The sequence below is a fragment of the Corapipo altera genome, unplaced genomic scaffold, assembly GCF_003945725.1.
Source record: "Corapipo altera isolate COAL_440 unplaced genomic scaffold, ASM394572v1 67, whole genome shotgun sequence".
NCBI lineage: Eukaryota > Metazoa > Chordata > Aves > Passeriformes > Pipridae > Corapipo > Corapipo altera.
The window spans coordinates 5,221,508-5,242,056 of NW_020884906.1; the positions used below are offsets into that span (position 1 = coordinate 5,221,508).

At 44.1% G+C, this 20,549-nt stretch overlaps 1 protein-coding gene across 1 annotated transcript in view; it reads left to right on the forward strand.

The window, feature by feature from the left end:
• LOC113951383 overlaps positions 1 to 20,549 on the forward strand; it is a 78,512-nt gene that overhangs the window by 16,324 nt on the left and 41,639 nt on the right. Inside the window, exon 3 of the mRNA XM_027652315.1 lies at positions 11,469 to 11,542. Coding sequence (XP_027508116.1) covers positions 11,469 to 11,542 — 74 coding nt within the window. The remainder of the gene's footprint in view (positions 1 to 11,468; positions 11,543 to 20,549) is intronic.

Sequence of the window (20,549 nt, forward strand, 5' to 3'; positions counted from 1 at the left end):
GTTATGCCACAAAATCACAAAAGAGTTGATTGGAAGGGCCATTTTTGGAGACATGCTCACCATCTCCCGCCTTATAGAGTGAGGCAGATCTTAACTCCCTTTGGCAACCAGGACCTACCTGATCTTGTCCTTTACAAGTGTGGAGGATCACAGGTCTCTAGAAGTCCCTGTTGTCAGTCACTACTGGCACAGACTGTGGTGCTGTGCCTCTGCCCAGCCATGACAGAAAGAGCCCAATTCAACACTAACCCTTAAGCAAAGGTGCACTGACTCCCAGTAATTGGAACAGCCCTTCTTGCTTATTTTATTCCCAGCATTTGAACTGCAGCACATTCCAGTTGGGTAAAAAGACTCTGCTGTTTGGAGCATGCCAGAGTCAGGTGGTGAACATACCAAGAGCCAGACAGGATACTGTGCTTCCTCTGAGAGTAAATGCTGAAAGTCATGCAAAGCATCTTTTACTCTGGCTTGGCCTCAGCAGCATCTGGAAAGGAAGGGACTTCACAGAGACAGAGAGATTATTCTCTCCTAGCTTGGAGACTACCTGGCCTTTTAGTCACATTTGAAAGCCTTTATTTTTAAGGGCTGCTCCCTTTGTTGGCAGAACGTTCACCCCCAAACCCTCGTCTGCTGGGAGCTCGATCCTCGCTCAGGGACCTGCCGTGCAGGAACACAACCAGTGTGGATGCTCTGCACCTCCTAAGTTTATATCTAAGGCAACACCATGGGATGACTTAAGGAGCTCTTGGACTTATGCCAAGTCTGTGTTCAGACATAAACTGAGAGAAATGTGCTACTAAGAAACAGTCCAGATTTGTCTTAAGTAATTGCACCTCTGGACAGTCTCTTTTAAGGACTCTGAGCACTGTTACCACCAGGAGAGGGATATTGGGTTTGTCTTGAGGTGTTTGGGTTTTTTTAAAGAGGCAGTTCAGAAGGTTCAAGGGAATGTCTAAAAGTTTCAACATGCTTCATACAGAGAACAGGCAGTGCTCCTGTGGCAGAAACTCCCTGAATCTATTAAGTCATCTTCAGAGTTCACCTTAAAAGCTAGATTCCTCCCCAAAACTTCATGGAAACCATTTGCTAGGCATTCAAGACACTTTCCCATGTGGTGTGGTTGTTGACATATGAACAGCCTGGAACAGATGTCGATGGCATCCTTACTGTTCCATTTTACAAGCTGCATCACTCATGGTCTCAAGGCCATTGTGAATTCCAGACTGTCATAGTGAGGATGAGCACTGGAAAGCCATTGGGATCACAGTAGCCAGCAGATTCTGCAACAGATGGTTCTAACCTTTCATCATAACGTTCAGGTGTTGTATTTTATGCTGTTTGGGAGCCTCCCACTGGAGTGAGCTGGATGGAAATCAAGCCCTGTCTAGGCATGTTTGAGCTGTGTTGCAAGAAATCCTTTAATTTCCATAAACAAGTGCAGTTTGAAATCTGGCCCTTGACTCCTGACTGTCTTTATTCCTCATCTGTAAATAGAAATGGCACCATAGTCTGGCTCACAGGGGTATCTGAGGAGAGTATCACCATGCAGGAGTAGCTCAGTTAGAACAAGTCACAAGAGCACATCAATCCCAGTATCCACAGCTGGGTCCCAACAGGATTTATTCATCACCTTGTGGAAGGAACATCAGTTTTCTGACAATCAATAAAAATGAGATTATATTCTTCAAAAAGCTTTGCCTTTCATACTGATATCCACAAAGTTCATGGTGTTCAAACAGATTTTCCCAAGCTGGTCTGTTATATGTGTTTTCCTAACGGAGAACTCAATATTTTCATTTTTACTTGCAAAACTGTCTCTACATCAAACTTTGTTTTGATTTTTATAGACTCAAACACTATTTTTAGGGTTATGTTATTCATTGAGGCTTAAAGCCAGTGGAGTCATCTTGGTAAGTCAGACTTTATGGCTATTTTCATGAGATCAGATGTAACTTCAGTCCAGGCTTTTGGAAGGAAATGGCTTTCAGGGCTGCCAGTTAATTTGTGAGAAGATACTGCAAGGATATTCTCTTCCTATTGTGCATTTCTTCCCTAATAAAACTACAGTGCTTCAAGCAAGAAGTTTTGAGTGCACAGGAACAGGCCGTACCAGTGTGCCGAAAGGCAAGCCGGCGGGGAAGACAACCAGCTTGGTTAAACTGGGAGATTCTGAAGGAAATCAGGGATAAAAAGAGAACTTACCGACTGTGGAAGAAAGGGCTGGCTACTTACGAAGAATTCAGGAAGACAGCTAGATCATGCAGAAAGAAAATCAGGGATACAAAAGCGCAATTTGAAGTTAAATTAGCCACCTCTGTTAGGGATAACAAAAAGTCCTTCTATAAATACATTAATAACAAAAGGAGGAGCAAAGAAAACCTTCATTCTTTGAGGGACTTGGAGGGAAACATAGTTAATAGAGATGAGGAGAAGGCTGAGGTACTTAACACTTACTTTGCCTCAGTTTTTACCAGTAGGACAGGTGGCCCTCAAGGCAACCGGCCTCTGGAGCTGGTAGACAGAGATAGGAAACCAAATAGCCCCCTTGTATTCCAGGAGGAAATTGTTAGTGACTTACTGAGTCATCTGGATCCTCACAAGTCTATGGGACCAGATGGGATCCATCCTAGGGTAATGAGGGAGCTGGCAGAAGAGCTTGCCAAGCCGCTCTCCATCATCTTCCAACAATCCTGGCTCACTGGGGAGGTCCCATATGACTGGAAGTTGGCAAATATCACCCCAATCCATAAAAAAGGCTGCAAGGCTGACCCTGGTAACTACAGGCCTGTCAGCCTGACCTCGGTGCCTGGCAGAGTTATGGAGCAGATCATCCTGAGTGCAATCACACAGCAGCTACAGGATGGACAAGGGATCAGACCCAGCCAACATGGGTTTAGGAAGGGCAGATCCTGTTTGACCAACCTGATCTCCTTTTACGATCAGGTGACCCACCTGGTGGATGAGGGAAAGGCTGTGGATGTGGTCTATCTGGACTTCAGCAAAGCCTTTGACACTGTCTCCCATAGCATACTCCTGGAAAAGCTGGCAGCCCACGGCTTGGACAGGGGCACTCTGTGCTGGGTCAGGAACTGGCTCAAGGGCCGGGCCCAGAGAGTGCTGGTGAACGGAGCTGCATCCAATTGGCGACCGGTCACCAGTGGTGTTCCCCAGGGGTCAGTGCTGGGCCCAGTCCTTTTTAACATCTTTATCGATGATTTAGATGAGGGGATTGAGTCCATCATCAGCAAATTTGCTGATGACACCAAATTGGGAGGGAGTGTCGACCTGCCGGAAGGCAGGAGGGCTCTGCAGAGGGATCTGGATAGACTGGAGAGATGGGCTGACTCCAATGGAATGAAGTTCAACAAGGGCAAGTGCCGGGTCCTGCACTTTGGCCACAACAACCCCCTGCAGCGCTATAGGCTGGGCACAGAGTGGCTGGAGAGCAGCCAGGCGGAAAGGGACCTGGGGGTGCTGATCGACAGGAGGCTGAACATGAGCCAGCAGTGTGCTCAGGTGGCCAAGAAGGCCAATGGCATCCTGGCCTGCATCAAGAACAGTGTGGCCAGCAGGAGCAGGGAAGTGATCCTTCCCCTGTACTCTACATTGGTGAGGCCACACCTGGAGTATTGTGTTCAGCTCTGGGCCCCTCAGTTCAGGAAGGATATTGAGGTGCTGGAGCGGGTCCAAAGAAGAGCAACGAGGCTGGTGAAAGGACTAGAGCACAAGTCCTATGAGGAGAGGCTGAGAGAGCTGGGGTTGTTCAGTCTGGAGAAGAGAAGGCTTAGAGGCGACCTCATCACTCTCTTCAACTACCTGAAGGGAGGTTATAGCCAGGTGGGGGTTGGTCTCTTCTCCCAGGCAACCAACAATAGGACAAGGGGACATGGGCTCAAGCTCTGCCAGGGGAGGTTTAGGTTAGATGTTAGGAAGAAATTCTTTACAGAGAGGGTTATCAGGCATTGGAACGGCCTACCCAGAGAGGTGGTGGATTCACCATCCCTGGAGGTTTTTAAAAAGAGATTGGACGTGGCCCTTAGTGCCTTGATATAGTAATTGGAGTTGGATCAGGGGTTGGACTTGATGATCTTGGAGGTCTTTTCCAACCCAATCTATACTATGATACTATGATACAGTGTGTTCTAATACTTTAATGTCTGGAAGGGTTTTAATATCTCTTCCCTCTCGTCTAGCAATGTTTAAGTAAAGAACCAGATATGCTACCTTTTTAAAGGAAGAGACAATAGCTTAAAAGCACTGTGATTTATTTTCTTCTTAGTGTTTCCAGCTGATCTGTTGATCTGTACTTTAACAATTGGTTTATTTACTGACCACGCAGTATTTTTAAAGTATTTTATTGCTTCTACAGCATAAACAGAAAGTTTTGGAGAAAAGGAGGCTTGGTGGGAACGTTTTCTTTGTCTACTGAGGTTTTCATCATAAATTCTGAGGATATAATTCCGTTCCCTAGAAATGTTCTTTTGCAAATTCCAATTTTTTCACCAAGATCAGTTGTCTGCAGTATCCCAATGAGAAGTGTATTAACATGGCACTTTCAGCATGGGAAAATGAGGTGCTGGAGGGAGGGTGATTTGCACAGAGTCTGTAAGGCACCAGTAATGAACACAGATTTTCCTGAAGTGATTCCTCGAGGAATCACTTGGTTCTAGCATCTCAGATTCTGGGTTGTTTCTTTTGCAGCATACTCTGCTTTCCAGGATCTCCCACTTTTTTTCCCCAGGCAGTAGGTTTGCAGTGATGGTCCCAAACTTCTCTACAAGACATTTGTCAGTTAGGAGACTTGTCATGCACCCCATGAAACACCAACAGCTGTGACACACCCTTTTCCCTGATCTCTTACCTTGGCAAGCCCCCTCACTTTACAGATCTGACCATTCCTTGCAGGTTGTTTCATTCTCCAACTTTGCCTTCATGTTCTTTCTATGGTGTCTAGGCTGAGCTGAAGATGTGGAGAAGAAATTCATAGTCCTGTGTGATTAGCTGTGCCAGTAGCAATTATTATGGCCTGCACTGGGTTTTGACATCTGTTCCAATAAGCAAAGCTCTTTTTCCTTCAGAATCTACCACATTACTCCAAGTACCCACATCCTTTAGAAACATGCACCTGTGCTGTTCATACCCTTCTCTGTAAACCACTGCATTCAGCTGCTGTTTTTCCATGGTCACATGCAATTATCCACTTCCTGATTTCTACTTCTTGCTCACTCTCTTCCACAGCAGGAGAATGACCAGCAGCTTCATACTTTGTACACATCACCTGCAAGCCAGCCATGGAATCTTGCAGAGATGGGACAACTGCTGTCCCATCAGGAACACGTGCAGAGAACAATCACTTCTCCTCCAAGGAGACCCGCCAGTATCATTCTTGTGCAACAGGTGTCGTGTGGATCAAGGCTGAAGGCATTCCAAGGTTATATTCCACCCTTTGCAAAGGGTACTCACGGGACCCTGGATAAATCAATGAACCTCCCTGTCACACCTCACCTTGTGAAATGCAGGGAGAGATTCTGCCTTTAGTCCTGTTGTCTGTAGGATCAGTAAGCACTTCAGAGCAAGCACTCTGTGGAGAGGCACAGATGAGCCCCAGCTGTGTTTGGGATTGGTATCACACTAGCATTTTTTGAGAACATAATTAGAAATGTGAGTCTTGAAAAGTCACAAAATACACCTTTGAAATCCATTCTTCTCCTGCTGAGGGACAAAAAAGGAATGTAATCAAGTATTTGTAAAAACAGTAATAAATGCTCAACAACTTCTGAATCTTATTCACTTAATACTTACATGAAAAAACCCCAAACTTCTAAATATCGCAAGAACTCATGGACTGGAAGCTTTAAACCTTTCTTATAAATTACAGTGCTATTATAACATAGATTTATATTAATGTTTCTCTAGTGCTTAAAAAAACCCCTACCTGTCCTGAAATGAAACATGTGAAATCAATCTGTTCCAATTCCTTTTGCATTATTCTCTTTCCAAGCTGGAAACCTAACTTATCTGTATCTGATCAAGTGCCAATAATGATAGTCTGTAAGCAAAAACTTACCCAAATTCCTGGCGTGTTTTAGTTTCAAGATAACCAAGTACAGATTTCCAGGGTATTTCTGTAACTGATTTTGTATTTGGTGTATATTTACAAGAGGTTTCTCTCACACAAGAGAAGAGACAGTCACTCAGAGTTTGGCTTTGCATGTGAATTATTGGTGTTGGCATTTACTTCCTAGTAATTTTCTTTCAGCCATGGGAAGATTATTGACAGGCTGTTGGCAAGGACTGGACATTATACCTGGATACCAGGACAGTCCCATGTCTTGGGATTTTGCTGTTCCATTCAGCCCTTCCCACAGGCCTGGATTCAGCAGTTTGGCAGAGTGCTCTATAGTACATGTATATTCTTTGTGTAAGTGATTCACAAGCTCCTTGATGTCTCCAGCTAAGCCAGAGCAGAAGTACAGCTGTTTATACTTTTATCTTGCTGTTTTCTTTTTCTTTGGGATCAATCTTAAAATGAAGCTTGCCTTGAGAAGCAGAGGGTAATGTGGGAGCTTTTCTGCTTGTGCGCTTACTGGAATAGGTACAATCATTCATATTTTGCCCAAAACTCAGTGAAATAGCTAAATATTTTCTAGACAGCTGCCATGTCTAATCACATTTATTTGTGTTTAAATTTTGACGTATGGTTCCCATTTCTGGGAAGCCTTCATGCTATTTAATGGATACAACATTATTTTAAAATTGTGGACACAGGCAGAAACATTGCTTGACATTAGACTGATTCTGAAACAAGGTAACCCTATTTAGAGTTAATTATGACCCCTTGAGGGGAGCTGGCGTAAAAAGCCCTGAGAATATTTACAAAATTGGGATGTTAGTCCAAGGAACACTTATTGGGCTTGAAATAAGCCCACATATTTTTGGGTTTTTTCTTTTGTCTTTTCTTTTTTTTTCTTTTGTCAGTTTGAGAGGAACAAGTATAATTGAATTGGGCAAAGCGCTCTCTCTGACATTGATTTTTACAACAACTTTACCTTTTAGACAAAGTCTCACATGTTATTGATTTGAAAATTCATCGTGAATGTTTTAAGATCTGGTTTCTGTCTTCTCTAGGGAAGAGAAAGAACAACACACAAAATAGTGAAGTGTAAGGTACAGGTCAGGAGCAGAACAGCACATGCAACGCTTTCCTCCTTTCAAGCCCAGCGTTTGGCTGGATGAATTTCCAGAGTTTGTTGTTCCTCTTATTTCTCTCTGCATCTATGACAGTTATGGCAGGGGCACAAGCCACCTCTAGACTAATTTATGTGTGTGCCCACGCCCACACAGAGCTCCACTCATCAGAAGTCAGAAAACTCTCTTAAGAGGGGAAAAGTAGAAAGTTGCTTTTGGAAAATATTCTCTTCCTTTTATTTTTAATTAGTGGTGCTCATTTACATGAAGGCATTATGATTGTATCAACAGAAAGACCCCCCCCACTCTTCTGAGGGGTCTTGCACCGGAGGAAACCACATCTATAGGATAAGTAATTTTTATCTAAAGACAGAGTACTCAGATGTTGGAGGTGGATTTACACTTTGTCTCTCGTGAGTATTTGTTGTCTGTGATGCCTTATTTCCCCTCTGTGGTTTTTTTCCAGACAATGATAAATGGCACAGGATGGGACATAGAGCTGATATGTCCATTGGACAGATGCAGTTTAGGTAGGCATTAGGATATGGCTTGCCTGAATGCTATTCAGCAATTCCTGAATTTGAATCATTGATTTTCTAAAGTAACACTTCCCTCTGCAGTGAATCACTTGTGACTCTACCCTTGTGACTGGGACCACAGGACAGACCAGCTCAGAGACACTGCAGCCTACACAGGCTTTCCTGAGTAGCACAGCCCAGTCTCATGTTCCCATTGCCTCCTTGTTCACATTTGTGGTGTTTCACAGCTATGTTATGTTGTGCAGGCAGCCAAGGGACAATGGAATGGGAATGAGTCTTTGTACATCAGAGAGGTGTGACATTCTGAGATAATATCTCCAATATAGAGCAAGAAATTATCGGCACATGTGGATACTGGAATTGAAAGGGACATCTGGGCTCAGACAAATCCCTTCAGGCTCTACATGTACAAAGGCAGTGCCATGCTATCTCCAGGCCTCTCAGAGCCCACACTGTATGCTGTTTATACATATATCCCAAGTTTATTCACATTCTGGAAAGCTGCCCCAGGAATGTCTACAATCTGGCATGTAGCACATTACAGCTGCATTGCTGAAAGAACCCTCCAGCAGACAAATCCCCCCCTCTCCTGCACAAAGGCTCCTCTCTGTATCTGCAGGCTCAGATGGGCCACGGCCTCCCGCAGTGCAATGTTTGCTTACCCTGAGTCTGCATCCCATCAAGAGCAGCACACGGTGGGCTCTGCAGGCTGTTGGACTGTGTGGAGCCCACCTGCATCACCTGCAGCCCCTGAGGTGGAGGAATGACCCAGCAGATGGATAACTCCTCACAATCCTCCGTGGGCTCAGTTCTTTCCTCCTTAGGCTCAGCTGGGAAATAGGTGACCTGGAGACCTGGTAACTGGTACACAAAGCAGAGATGAAGCCAGACCACATTTTCTGGGTGACTCTTTGTGAGGAGGAACTGGTGCAGTGACCTGCCTCAGGTGGCAGTGTCCATAAGAAGTACAGAGGAAAACAAACAAATGTGGCCTGAGAAAAGAGTAAATCTGAGCAATACAGCCTCCCTGATTCACAGATCTACCCAGATGCCCAGAGTTAACCTAAGTCCAAAGGGCTGGGTTTTTTAAGCTGAATAGCTCTGCTCATTAGGGACCAAGGTAATTAATTGCCTCAGCAACGACTGACATGCACTGTACCACATTGCATGCAGAAGTTGCTGATGCCCAGAAGCAAAGATAATACTACATTCCCTCTATCCTCCACCCTGAGAATTCACATCAGTAACAACCCGTTAGGTCTCAACACTGTTTCCAAGAAATGTGGCTAAAACAGCATTTCTTTGGAGGTAACAAAAATAAATGGGACTCAAAAGAAAAGCAATTTACCTAGGAAACTCTGAGAGCTCCAAACATCAGCATATATCAGCTTTCCTGGGATTTTTTATTTTTATTCTGCATTTTCTAAATGGCATGGATTTAGTCCCTGTAGATGGGCCATGACGGTGCACATCTGGTTTTATGGTTAAGGAAATAGGTGATTGAATCGATACACTCAGCACAGCTGACTGGAGTAAATAAAAGAGGATTTGAAGGAAGCCTTGTTTTCCCCTGGATGGATGAGTCCACCCTCAGCGCTGTTGCAATTGCCCTGGCCTCAGTGAAGTGACACGAGGGGGGAAGAGCTGTCAGTGTATTTCGTCATGAACTGAGCTTGTTCCCTGTCCATCATAACTTTGATTTTGTAAGAATAGGTTGTAAAAAGTGGCAACCATTTTCTGCCCAACTCACTGCAGTCAGTAACAGAGGAAGCTGGCAGGCTGGGCCAGGAAAATGGGACTGACCCACTGGGTAAATGGTTTCCATCGCTGGACTCCATGATCACACCTAATGATTCTGTGTGGAGCAATTGTCAAACATGAGCTGCTTTGTTCTCACAAGCCCATGGGAAAGGATGGGGGAAATGGTAGGAGAAAGCTGTGTGTCCAGAAGGGGAGCACTGGGAGGCATTGGGGGTTCAAACCTGGCAGCAAATCCTGACTCAGTGTAAATGAACTGCAAAACTCCTGTGGAGCCCCAGGGTTTTGGCGGCCACAGGCTCATGTTTCTCTGCTCTAAACTTTTGGGCACAATACAACTGTAAAAGCATTTGAAAAAGAGCATTAAAAAAAAAAAATACCAATCACTTTTTGCAGTGATGGGGCAGCCAGAGAGTGGCACCTGAAGAGTTTGTGGGAATGCACAATGGACCCAACCTGTCAGGATGATCTCCTGGGTGGGCAAAAGAGTACAAGCACCAGTTTATGGCTCCTTGTTTTCCAAGCGTGTATGAGATTCCCACAGAGCAAATGGCTGGCTGAAACTATTCCAGCAACTTACCTTTAGGCTGATAATTGAGGGTAAGACACAGACCTTTGAAAAATACCTTAGTTTTATTTGTTCTCTTTGTTCTCCTTGGGCAGACCATACACAGAGTCTTTCAGGCCCCTATTTTCTTCCAAAGCCCATATCAATCACAGCTGTGAAGTTACCATCCTAGGAGTGGTTTTTCCCAGGCAATGGGAAAGTTATTCTCTTAGGCACCTCATTGTCACTTCATATTCTGGGGAACTACTTCAGAGCAGGATCTGTTAGCTTTATAACAAATCCCTTTATTTACATGGAGGGATAGCAGTTTAGAGCTTATCCCACTAAAACATTGCAAGGAACAGGCCTGCAAGCGAAAATGCTGGTACAAGGTTCATTCCAAGCCATCCCCAGGGCTGTTTATCTCCCAGCTCTCACTAGTGCCAGATCACTTCCTACAGATGCAACTTGCACCTTGGGTTTTATCTTCTGTCCTTTCTGCAGCCAGGTCACCCTCTCACTATAAAACCCGAACAAAGCCAGGGTGGCTGGTTTGCTCCTAACACCTGGGGGCTGTGGGTGCTCTGCGGCCCTAAACCAGCACAGGTGGGGCTCATTTACCTGAATTTGACCTCTCCAGAGAGGCCTCTTGACCAGCCTCTCCTGGGTAATTCTAGTGCAAAGCTCAGGGTGCTCTCCATACCTAGGGAGGGCAGGGGCTTCCTTGTGGGTGTAATTACATAGAACACATGAAGAAATACAGATAGAGCTTGGTTTGGATGTGCATTCTGCCATGGAGAGGTTTTGCCATTCATTTATAGTCTGTGTCACCTGAAGCTCTTGTCAGCAGCCTGACAGAGAAGGTATTATCTGCCTCTCAGAAGACCCTGAGAAGCTCCACCAAGGGCTCATGTCCTGCAGGTGTGAGGCAAAGGTGTCAATGGGAGCTGAGCTCCTGCATAGAAGGTACTTGTCTCTTTCTTTGTTTAAAAACACAGGTTTGAAGGGGATTCTCTTCTTAGGTATTGTTTTTAAGGCCTACAATCAATAGCTGAAGTGTTTCTGAGTGTTTAGGGGGGTGATGGATATTCTGCCCAGCAGAAGAGGAGTTGGTGCACTGTGGTAAGAGTCCCACTGGAACCTGTGTTTCTTGGTACTATTCAGGCTGGGCAGGCTTCTCTAAGTTCAGCCAGCCCTAAAGGCTGGATTTAACCAGACCTCATCTCTGGGACTGTGAGAGATGCAATTAATTATTAAAGGACATTAAAAATTCCAGAAACAGCAAGACCTAACAAGAAAAGATGAGCCTGAGCAATGCATTGCCAGTCCTCTGAGGAGTCAGGACTGTATGGAAGTGTGCAGGTTGTTGTATGATGTCTGAGAAAAAAAAAGACTGAGTTTATTTCATTTAACAATTCCTTTTTCTCTCCTAGCAGATACTTGGCTCTGGGAAGAGATGTGGAGGAAATGTCTGGCAGATTTGCACCACAGAGAGAGCAGCACTTGCCTGGTAAGTGACCTTGGCAAAGGAGGAGTGGTGGGTGTCCTCTCTGTGGCTGGTGTGGGGAGGTCAGTCTCTATTTGCATCCTATGGCCTGTTTGCTTCTAAGCTTGATCTCTGCATCTCTGCTTGGAGTGTTTGGCCCAGCATTAAGAGAATGTGTCTGCTGTTAATGGAAATGGTGTTTCTGAGTGGCATGGAAGGAGTTTTCCAAACTCTGCTAGTATTTCAGTGCGTGATCTGGAGCAAAACAGGCTGCCTCTCTGCACCTCGATTGATTACTCTTGAATAAGGTGGACTCTTAATGCCTGTCCACAGGGGCGTTAAAAATGTAAAAAGTATTTGTAAATTAAAATGCCTGAATGAAAGGCTCTGGTATGTGTAATCATAGAGTATCACATTAAGTAGGAAGGCAAATGTCAGGGGAGTTCCTGGCATTCCATGGAGCTGAGCTTGTCTCACTTAAATAGATTTAATAAGCTCTGCTAGAATTGAAGACAGGTTGCATTTAAGCATATTTATTTGAATTTACATAAGTATACATCAAAGAGAAAATAATGCAGGCTCTTGGTTACTTCAGTCTAGTTTTTGATAGTTACTACTTCATCCCTTCCAGCATACCATAAAGTTCCTTTCATGGTCTCAGAAGAGCATAAGGAATTGAGTAAAAAGCTGAGCTTGTTACTCTGTGTGACTGTCTGGGGGTTCAAGGTAGAGCTCTATCTGTGTTTCATTGTTTTGGCAGTGTTCTGTCTGACTCTCCAATAGCCTTAGGAAGACAAATGACAATTCCTAACAGAACAGCGATACCTGACTTTCCTTTCCCTTCAGGACTAAGCAGGGACCTGATGAAGGTAGAGGAAACTGCTGCTTAGGGAACAGGTGATCACCCAGTGGTCAGTGCAGGGCTAACCAACCCTCTTGCCCCTTGGAGCTACATTTTATGTTCTTGGTATGTGTGAGAGCAGAAGATGTGCTATGTACTCAAGGATCTGTGAGTTACTAATAAGCAGGAGATGATGTGGGCTTCCTGGTGTTCCAAGGAAGCTGGGTGCCAGAGTGACCCTTATTCTGCTTGCTGAGTGCTGCATAGATGAGACTTGCATGTTGGCATTTCCTTCAGAAAAGGATGGGTCTCTTTCTCTCACTGGGAAATGTCCAGAGGCCAATAATTTAATCTTCCTGTGCCTCAGTTTCCCAGCTAATAAAATGGGGTTGCTCATCCTGCTCCCCTCTACTTACACAAAACTTTATCCCCCCTGACAGCGAGCATTATGGTCCAAGAACCAACTCTGAACACAGCCAGCTTGTACATCTTGGATGACCTGGTCTCATCCAGAAAGCCAAGAGCCCCTGGCAATCGCAGTCGGAACTTAAAGGCCAGTCTGTGGGCAGAAACAAGAGCGTGTTTTGTTCATACACAGCCAGCTCTGCCAGCTGTTTCCACACTTTAGCAAGTGTTTCCTATTCAAACAGAGAAAATGGTCGATGGGAACTGAACCAGATACAGCCATTCCAGCTAATAGCAAAGAGTTACACCCACGGAGAAGTTGAAAAAGATGTTAGATGTCTCCAATGCAGTATTTACCAAATTGCCAGATGTTTGGGCTCCCTTAAGTCATCTAACAGGCCTTTTCAAGGCAATGTTGCTCTTGAGTATGATGGCTCTCCTGAAAAAGCATTAAAGTGAACTAATTTTAGCCTTGAATTATGAGATTTTTCTCTAACAGAAGGTGTCCCTGAGGACACGAGGGTAGATTTTTATTTCCAAAACGTTGCCCTTGTATATTTTTAACGGATCATCTGGATGAAGTTCTAATGGCTGGTTCAGACTGTCTGATTAATAGCAACAGCTGTTCACCTTTGTAGATAGGGAGATTCTTGGAGATACAAAACACATTTATGAACTTAATATTCCACACCAAGGGTCAGGTTTTCTTGCCTTGTTTTTGCACAGGTGTAAATCCAGATAGGCTCCTGTGAAGTCAATGAAATTGTTCTGTAAAGGTGCAAAAATCAGAGCTGCAGGAAATGGCAGAGCTGTTATTTCTTTCTTCAGTAGACTGAATTTTAGAACCCACAGCAATTGGAGGTGATTAAGGTTGAGAAATGTACCCAAGGAATGATACGGTGTTCCTGCTGAGTGATGGGGGGAAATGCTGATTTTTGCAGGATGTCTGGGGAGCCATTTCTTCCTATGGCTATAAAAAATGGCAATCAGCCCAAAATTAGGAAGTATAAAAATGAAAGAATAATGAGAGGAGATAACTTAGGTGTCCTATTGTAGCTCCTTAATATTTTTATTCCTATATTTCAAAAGGTAGGGTTCCTACTGCTGAAACTTCCTGCAAAAATTCCTTTCCTTTTCAGTGTTGAAGTCTGGAAAAATAATTGATCATTCTGGCTTTTTTTTTAAAAAAAACTGCTTTCAGACAGTTGTATCAGTATATTTTTTTCATCTTCAGATCTTTTTATTATTTTATCTATATTTTGCCAAAAAAAGAGCTTCAGAATTCCCCGTGACATTTTCTCGTTTTGGTTAAGCAGATACCCCTGGGTTTTGTTTTAAAATTTATAACTCTTTTACAAAAAGAAAAGAAGTTAAGTTCTTCCAGATCCTACACAACCTCCAACCCAAGGGGACTTATCTTTGGGGACTTGTTTATGCTTTCTTAAGACAAAATGTTGCTGGAGCATTAGTATCCAAATGAACAATCAAGGCCATATAACTTTATTATTACCAAATCTGCTGTATTTCACACATTTGCACTCTCTTCACTTCCAGCTACTCAATCCATCTCTGTGTTTTCCATAAAATACTCTTAGAGCAGAGCTGTTGATGCTAGCTCTGATATAAAATGCTGCAATGATTGTGTCCTCCATACTCCACTAAATGGAATAAATAACATTATTAATTCAGTATCCAATTGTCTGGCTTACTACACTGAGCTTAATATTTAATACAATGTAATGGACCCGATTTCCAGCTACTGGATGCCTTCCCTTAACTTGCCTCTTCAATCATCAGTATTTGCTTAAAATATTGTGTCCACCTGAAGTGCAGAGGGAAAATTCCCTGGCAAAATTGAGGCAGAAATTAGACATGAGCAACTGTTTTGGGTTCCTGGGGGAGGCTCACAAGCTCCAGACCATGTCAGGAGTACAGGTGTGGGCCATGCTGACGTCATGTCATAACTGTGGTAACTCAGCCTTGCTCCTGAGTGCATGTACAGTGTTGTTTCCCATCTGGATTATGGTGGCCATGTGGTCCTGGAAGAGAAACAAGGACACGAGGTGCCTGAGCTCCACGGACATTAGTGTAGGTCCCAAAGGATCTGCAAGAGGTAATGCTGTTCCTTTGGATGGATGTTTTTCTGGCAGAGTTATAATGTGCAATCAAAGAACTGAGTTAAATCAAAGACCTGGGATTCTTCCCAAAGAAAAATCAATGGGAAAAATTCACCCTGGTATCTTTTAAACAGTCTGGATACAAAGCAAATTGTTTGGAGCTGGATACTGCCTGCCAAAACCTGCAGCTTTACTCATCTGAAATATTCCTGCATAGGAAAAGGCAATTCAGGACTGTTCTCTGCTTTGTCTGGTTTAGATCTCAAACTCCTGAGGGCAGGGGCTGCCTTGCAATGACTGACACTGGGGCCTTAATGCTGCTCCAGCACATCCAGTGCAGGGATAATGAAGTGAACTCCTTGCAGTAATTTGCTCTTGTTCTGTAGGCCTGGGCAATAGGCAGTCCTTTTGTTTAAGATCTCAGGGATTTGGCTCCCAGAATACCTGGTGATGGAGTTTTATAGCCAATTTTACTGCTGGTGAGTTGCTGGTAGCAGAGAACTAATCTGAATGTGGAAAACACGGTTTGCATCACCTGGCAAATTTATCCTTGAACTTCTCATCCAATCCAGGGATAGAAACAGGATGATTTGTAGGATTTCCCTGGCCAATCACAAGCATTTTATTGGAAAGGTTCAAAATTCCATCTAAAACCAGAGTGAAAGGTTTTTTAAAATGGCAAGGGGTTATTTTCAGAGTTGATCTGGATTTGCCCAGAACTAGTAATGCAAAGACAAAAAACAGCTGGAAGTGTAACTGGGAAGAGAATAGAGAAAGCTTCTCAAGGGGATTTTTTTTCTTGAAAACAGGAGAGGAATGAGATATTGTTGCTTCAAATATCTAATGAATAAAGATGAAAGCATGAACCTGGGAGCTGGCAAGACACCCAGGTCAAGTATGTGCTGGCATTAATATGATCCAAACCACTGGGCCTATTACAAAAAGGATTGTGCCACTGGTTATCCTAGGACCAGGCTGTGATGTGAGAATTCTCATGCATCAAAACATGACTGACCTGATTTTCTCTGCTGGACACCCATGTCTTTGCTCTCAACGCCAATTTGTTCTTAACAGGGTTCCACTGGAGCTTTTCTCTTTGATAAGGGTATTTTAAAAGTCTTAGGTAAGGTTGTTGATGCAGAAAAAGGAAATTTGAGATGTATAGTTCTTTCATATCACCTTATATTTGTCACAGAAGATGCCAGAGCTAGTAGGTTGGTACCAGGAATTTGATCAAACCTGAACTCTTAGAAAAATCTGTAACTTCAGTAGGATTCCTTATGGAGGATCTGGAGGATCTCTGATTATAATACTCAGGCTACTTCAGATCAGCCCTTGGTTGTAATTCAGACATGCAGAGAAGTTGCAAGGAAAATGGAAGAGCCACTTCCTTGAAAGGCCTTTTCCCTTTCTGCCTCAGGATTTCTAAACATGCAACATCTTGCCCTGGGCTTACAAAGTATTAGGTTACACAGATGTTTGCACTGGAGGTGTTAGGAGATAGTGGTGGCTTTTTGTTTTGGCTGTCCTAACAAAGTGCATGTTCACAGCCACATCCTCTCCATAAAGGGCCATAGTACTTGGAAAACTGTTATGTTTCTAGTTATGCCAGAGACTCTGTTTTCTGCTGCTGTGTCATAATGTATCTTAACGGTGTCATTCCATCAGAAACAGCTTTATATTGCTGGTCTCTAAAACTCCAAGAAAACCCACTCTGCAACCAGCGCTAAGGGGTACAGAATTCCATCAGGATTTCAACCCAGGGCATTGCTGGGAAGCATGAGCATGATGTATGGTTTGTTCCTTGTATCAACCATATTGAAAAAACCAGCATCCATGGTTACCACCAGCTTTCCTCTGCTCTTCTCGTGTGCCCCCTACACTGCTGTCTGCATTTATAGCCCCAAAATGCAGCCAAGGGCCAGAATTGTTCCAGAAGTACAATGTGTTCGTGCATTGCTTTGGATGAGAGATGGTAGAGTGGTGCCACTATTTTCCCAAGTATTGAGAGCTTTCCAGTAAGCCCTGTCTGGTCGCTGTGGTGAGGTCAAAGCATTGGCAAAGACAACCTCGAAGATGTCTTGCACCATTTCTCAATGTCTGTGGTTGCTTGGTTGTCTTCAAAGTGTCAGCACTTCCTGTAGAATGGAAACAACAAGGTTTTGTCTAGGAAACATCCAAATGCCTCTTCATTTTGGCCTTTGTGAAACTTTTTGAAGTCTTCCAGACGAAAAACAGAAAATTCCCCTGGCTTGAATATGTGTGTTTGTTGGTACTTTACAACTGCTGAGGGCTAAAAAGTACAAGAAAGTCCTGGGATCTGTGCTAGGAGGGTGCAATTGTAGATGAAGATGCAGCATTGAGTCCTCCACTAGTGCTCTCCAAGAGAAGCTTGATGGCAAATTTGTCTTCCCAGCCACAAATGAGAAAATGCACTGCTTCATATTTCCTGTACTTTATAGTAAGTTTACTGTAGTTGGTCAGGTTAATTCATCTTGGCCCTGGCTTTTTAGAATGCTCCCTGGTATATATTCTTCTCAAAGGAAAAGCCACCTGTTTTTCCAATCTGCTGCTATATCTACATTTAACAGAGGGGAATACTGAATCAAGTCCTGCTCCTGCTCTGAACTGCTCCCTGTATTGCCATGACAGTTTTTCCATGTGCCAGTCAGTCTTTTATAGGTGCAGAAACTACAAGAAAGTCCCTGGAGTGGCAATTTGATGAGAGCTCTTATTCCATTAGGGCTGCATTATAGGGCATTTCTACACTGCTTTTGTCAGCAGTCAGTAATCTCCATGGAAAGCTGAGCAAGGGGAAATCCCAGCCCAGCTGGGCTGAAGGGGCTTTTTGTACCTGTGAGGCTAAATGGGAGGGAAGCACTGGATGAACTGGAACTGAGGTTGTGCCTTAAAGACTTTCTCACATAATAAAAGCTTTCAGGTCTGCTTGGAGAGCAGGACACTGCACCACCAGATTTGCTCCAAGTAAATTCTGGCTTGGTCCTTTTGAAAGGCAGCAGTAGCAAGTTACTTTGGATGTCTCTTGGAGCATCTCTAGAACACATGGGGCTCTTTATCTCCATGCAAGCAGCTTTTTTGAAGTTTCTTGCTTGACAACTGCATGTGACAAGGCAATTACATTGTTCTGTGGCACTAGTGGGTTCTTAGGCCTTTTTATGAGCCACAGGAATGAAAAGCTCTGTGCCACACAGGTCGCTGGAGTCCAGTTGGTTGTGTCAGCAACCTATCTCAAATAACAGCAAGAACAGATGACATTCCAGTGGAAACTTCTTTACAAGGAAATACTTCAGATTCCAGATGTTCGGGATTTTTCTGCATATTTGTAGAGTTAAAGTGTTCCTTCAGGACTTGGTCAGCATAATTATCAGTACTGGATTCTTGCTTTTAAATGTATTTGAATAGTGAACGCTGTATAATTTGTGTGATAATTGGCTGATCTCTACCCTAGAGCCCAGAAGTCCTTGCTAGTGACAGGAGAAACTGAACTTGCCTCAAGTCAATCTCCCAGTACACCAGTAGCAGTTTAAGTGATTTGTGTACTCTATTAACCAAGTGACAGAGCCAGTATTTCTCCTCCTCCACCCTCCATTTCAATCATAGCTTATAGCAGTGAAAAACTTCACTGTTTTGTCCCTGAGCTGGCTGGGAAAAAGGGTTTGTGTGTCTGCTTGCTTAATTGGGAAAAGGGATTTTATGTGGCTCCCTGCACTTGCTGCCCTTATTACACGAGTTATTCCTCTATAGATTTGAAAGCATCCTCTGAGCAGTGAGTCATAAGGCACAGCAGACTTCCCCGGAGAGTCAGATGCAGACAGCCTTATCCAGAGCATCAGCTGTGCCTTTCTTCTCTTTCCACAGACAAAGCAAAGGCCCAAGGGGGCATCCTGCCTCTCTGCAAGGAAGGAGCTTTGCCTTCTAAGATCAGCTACTGAAAGACATATCTGTTTTTCAATCCATTTGGATGAGAAGATCACATTTCTTTCTGTAGACCCTGCCCACTTCTGCCTTAAAAACATCACTGTTACTCCATTGCATGACCTAAAACTTCACTGTCCATTTCAGGAGATACTTCTCAGCCTCCTTTGCCTGTCTAAAGTACTGACACCCTCCTCCATGTGGTTACTTTGGCAGGTGCTGTGACTCTGGCCCAGTGGTCTTTTCAAGTAGTGCACAGTGCAGTCTGAGGGGCTGGAGAAATTTGAGCAGCATCAGAACTCAGATATCCTTTCAGTTCTTTTAGCACATTTGCCAGACATGGTTTCTCCCTGCACACAGGTCTGGAACATCAGCATAAACATGTCAATTAAATCCCATTCCTTGCACAGCATTTCAGAAGTGTCCTTAATGCCATGGGAAATTGGCCCTGTGTGTGTCCAGAAGGGGATGGTTCAGGCTTGATCACACATTCAGCCCCTGGATTCACCCATTTGCACTGGCTTTGCACACACTGATGGGCTTGTTAAGCTGCCCAGTCCCCGCTGCCCAGTCCCCACTCCCCAGTGCCCTTCTCTTGGGTTGGATGGACAGGAAGATCAGGAGAGACTGGTGCCTTTGAGGGGAAGAACTGGAGTACAAAATGAACAGCCCACAACCCCAGCTGGCAGTACTGCATTCAGGAACACTTCCCTCTCCACAGGGGCTGGTCTGCTCTCTTTATCCACCCTCTGACATGATCCTATATCCAGGCACTTAAGAAGAAGAAAAAAGCAGCAAAACTGAAAGCTGCTATTTTTAAACTCTGCCCTTGGCTCTTTGCAGCACTCTGCTTTCCTCCCTGTGATTCAGTGTTCTTTTGAAAACTAGGCACCAGGGCCCTGTGGTTTCCTGGTACTTGGAACATAAAATCTCCTAATTCTTCTCTCACAGCAAGCTTCAGAGGCCTGGGAGTGATTGATATTTTCTATCGCTTCATTAATAGTCACGGCACAGTAGTTTCCTAATCTGTTTTTGCACTGCTTTTTATTTTGAATAATTTGTCTTTCGAATTTCCTCAGCCCTCCATGTCACACAAAGCAATTGCTGTTTGCTCCCCTCCTGCCTTTTAACTGCTGAGTTGAGACCTTCAGGAGCTGGTGAGGCAGAGCTGTCGGAGAGCTGGGAAGCTGGGGGTCCTGCCTCAAGGAGCTTTCTCGTGTTTGTTTTAACAAGCTTGGCAAATATCCTGAGTGTATGTCCCAGTGATCAAAATGCTAGAGACTTATTGGGAAAGGAGGACTTCAGTGTAATTCCTAAGAACTTCTGCTCACTTCCATTGCTGTACACAGTGAAAAAGCTTGTGCCAAAATTCATTTTTCCAACTTCATGGCCACCCTTAGTTCTCCTCTTCTCCAAATCAGACCTGCTCTGGAGTCCTCTGTGATAAAGACAACCCACCCCTCCCACAGAGGGCAACAGGATTAATCGACTTGGCAACCAGCATGGACACTGTAGTGTCTGAACTGCTTCTCCATGCTCCTTACACAACTCCACCTTATGGAATCTGATCCAGGCAATTATAACTTTTAAACCTGGATATTGGACCTATTTCTGTGGGAAATGAGATGCTCAGGGCACAGGAACTAAGCAAATCCCTGGCAGAGAGATACAGCCAGAGAAAACCTGTGGTATTTCCTGCTGGCCATGCCCTTCCCCACCACATCTTCAGGGC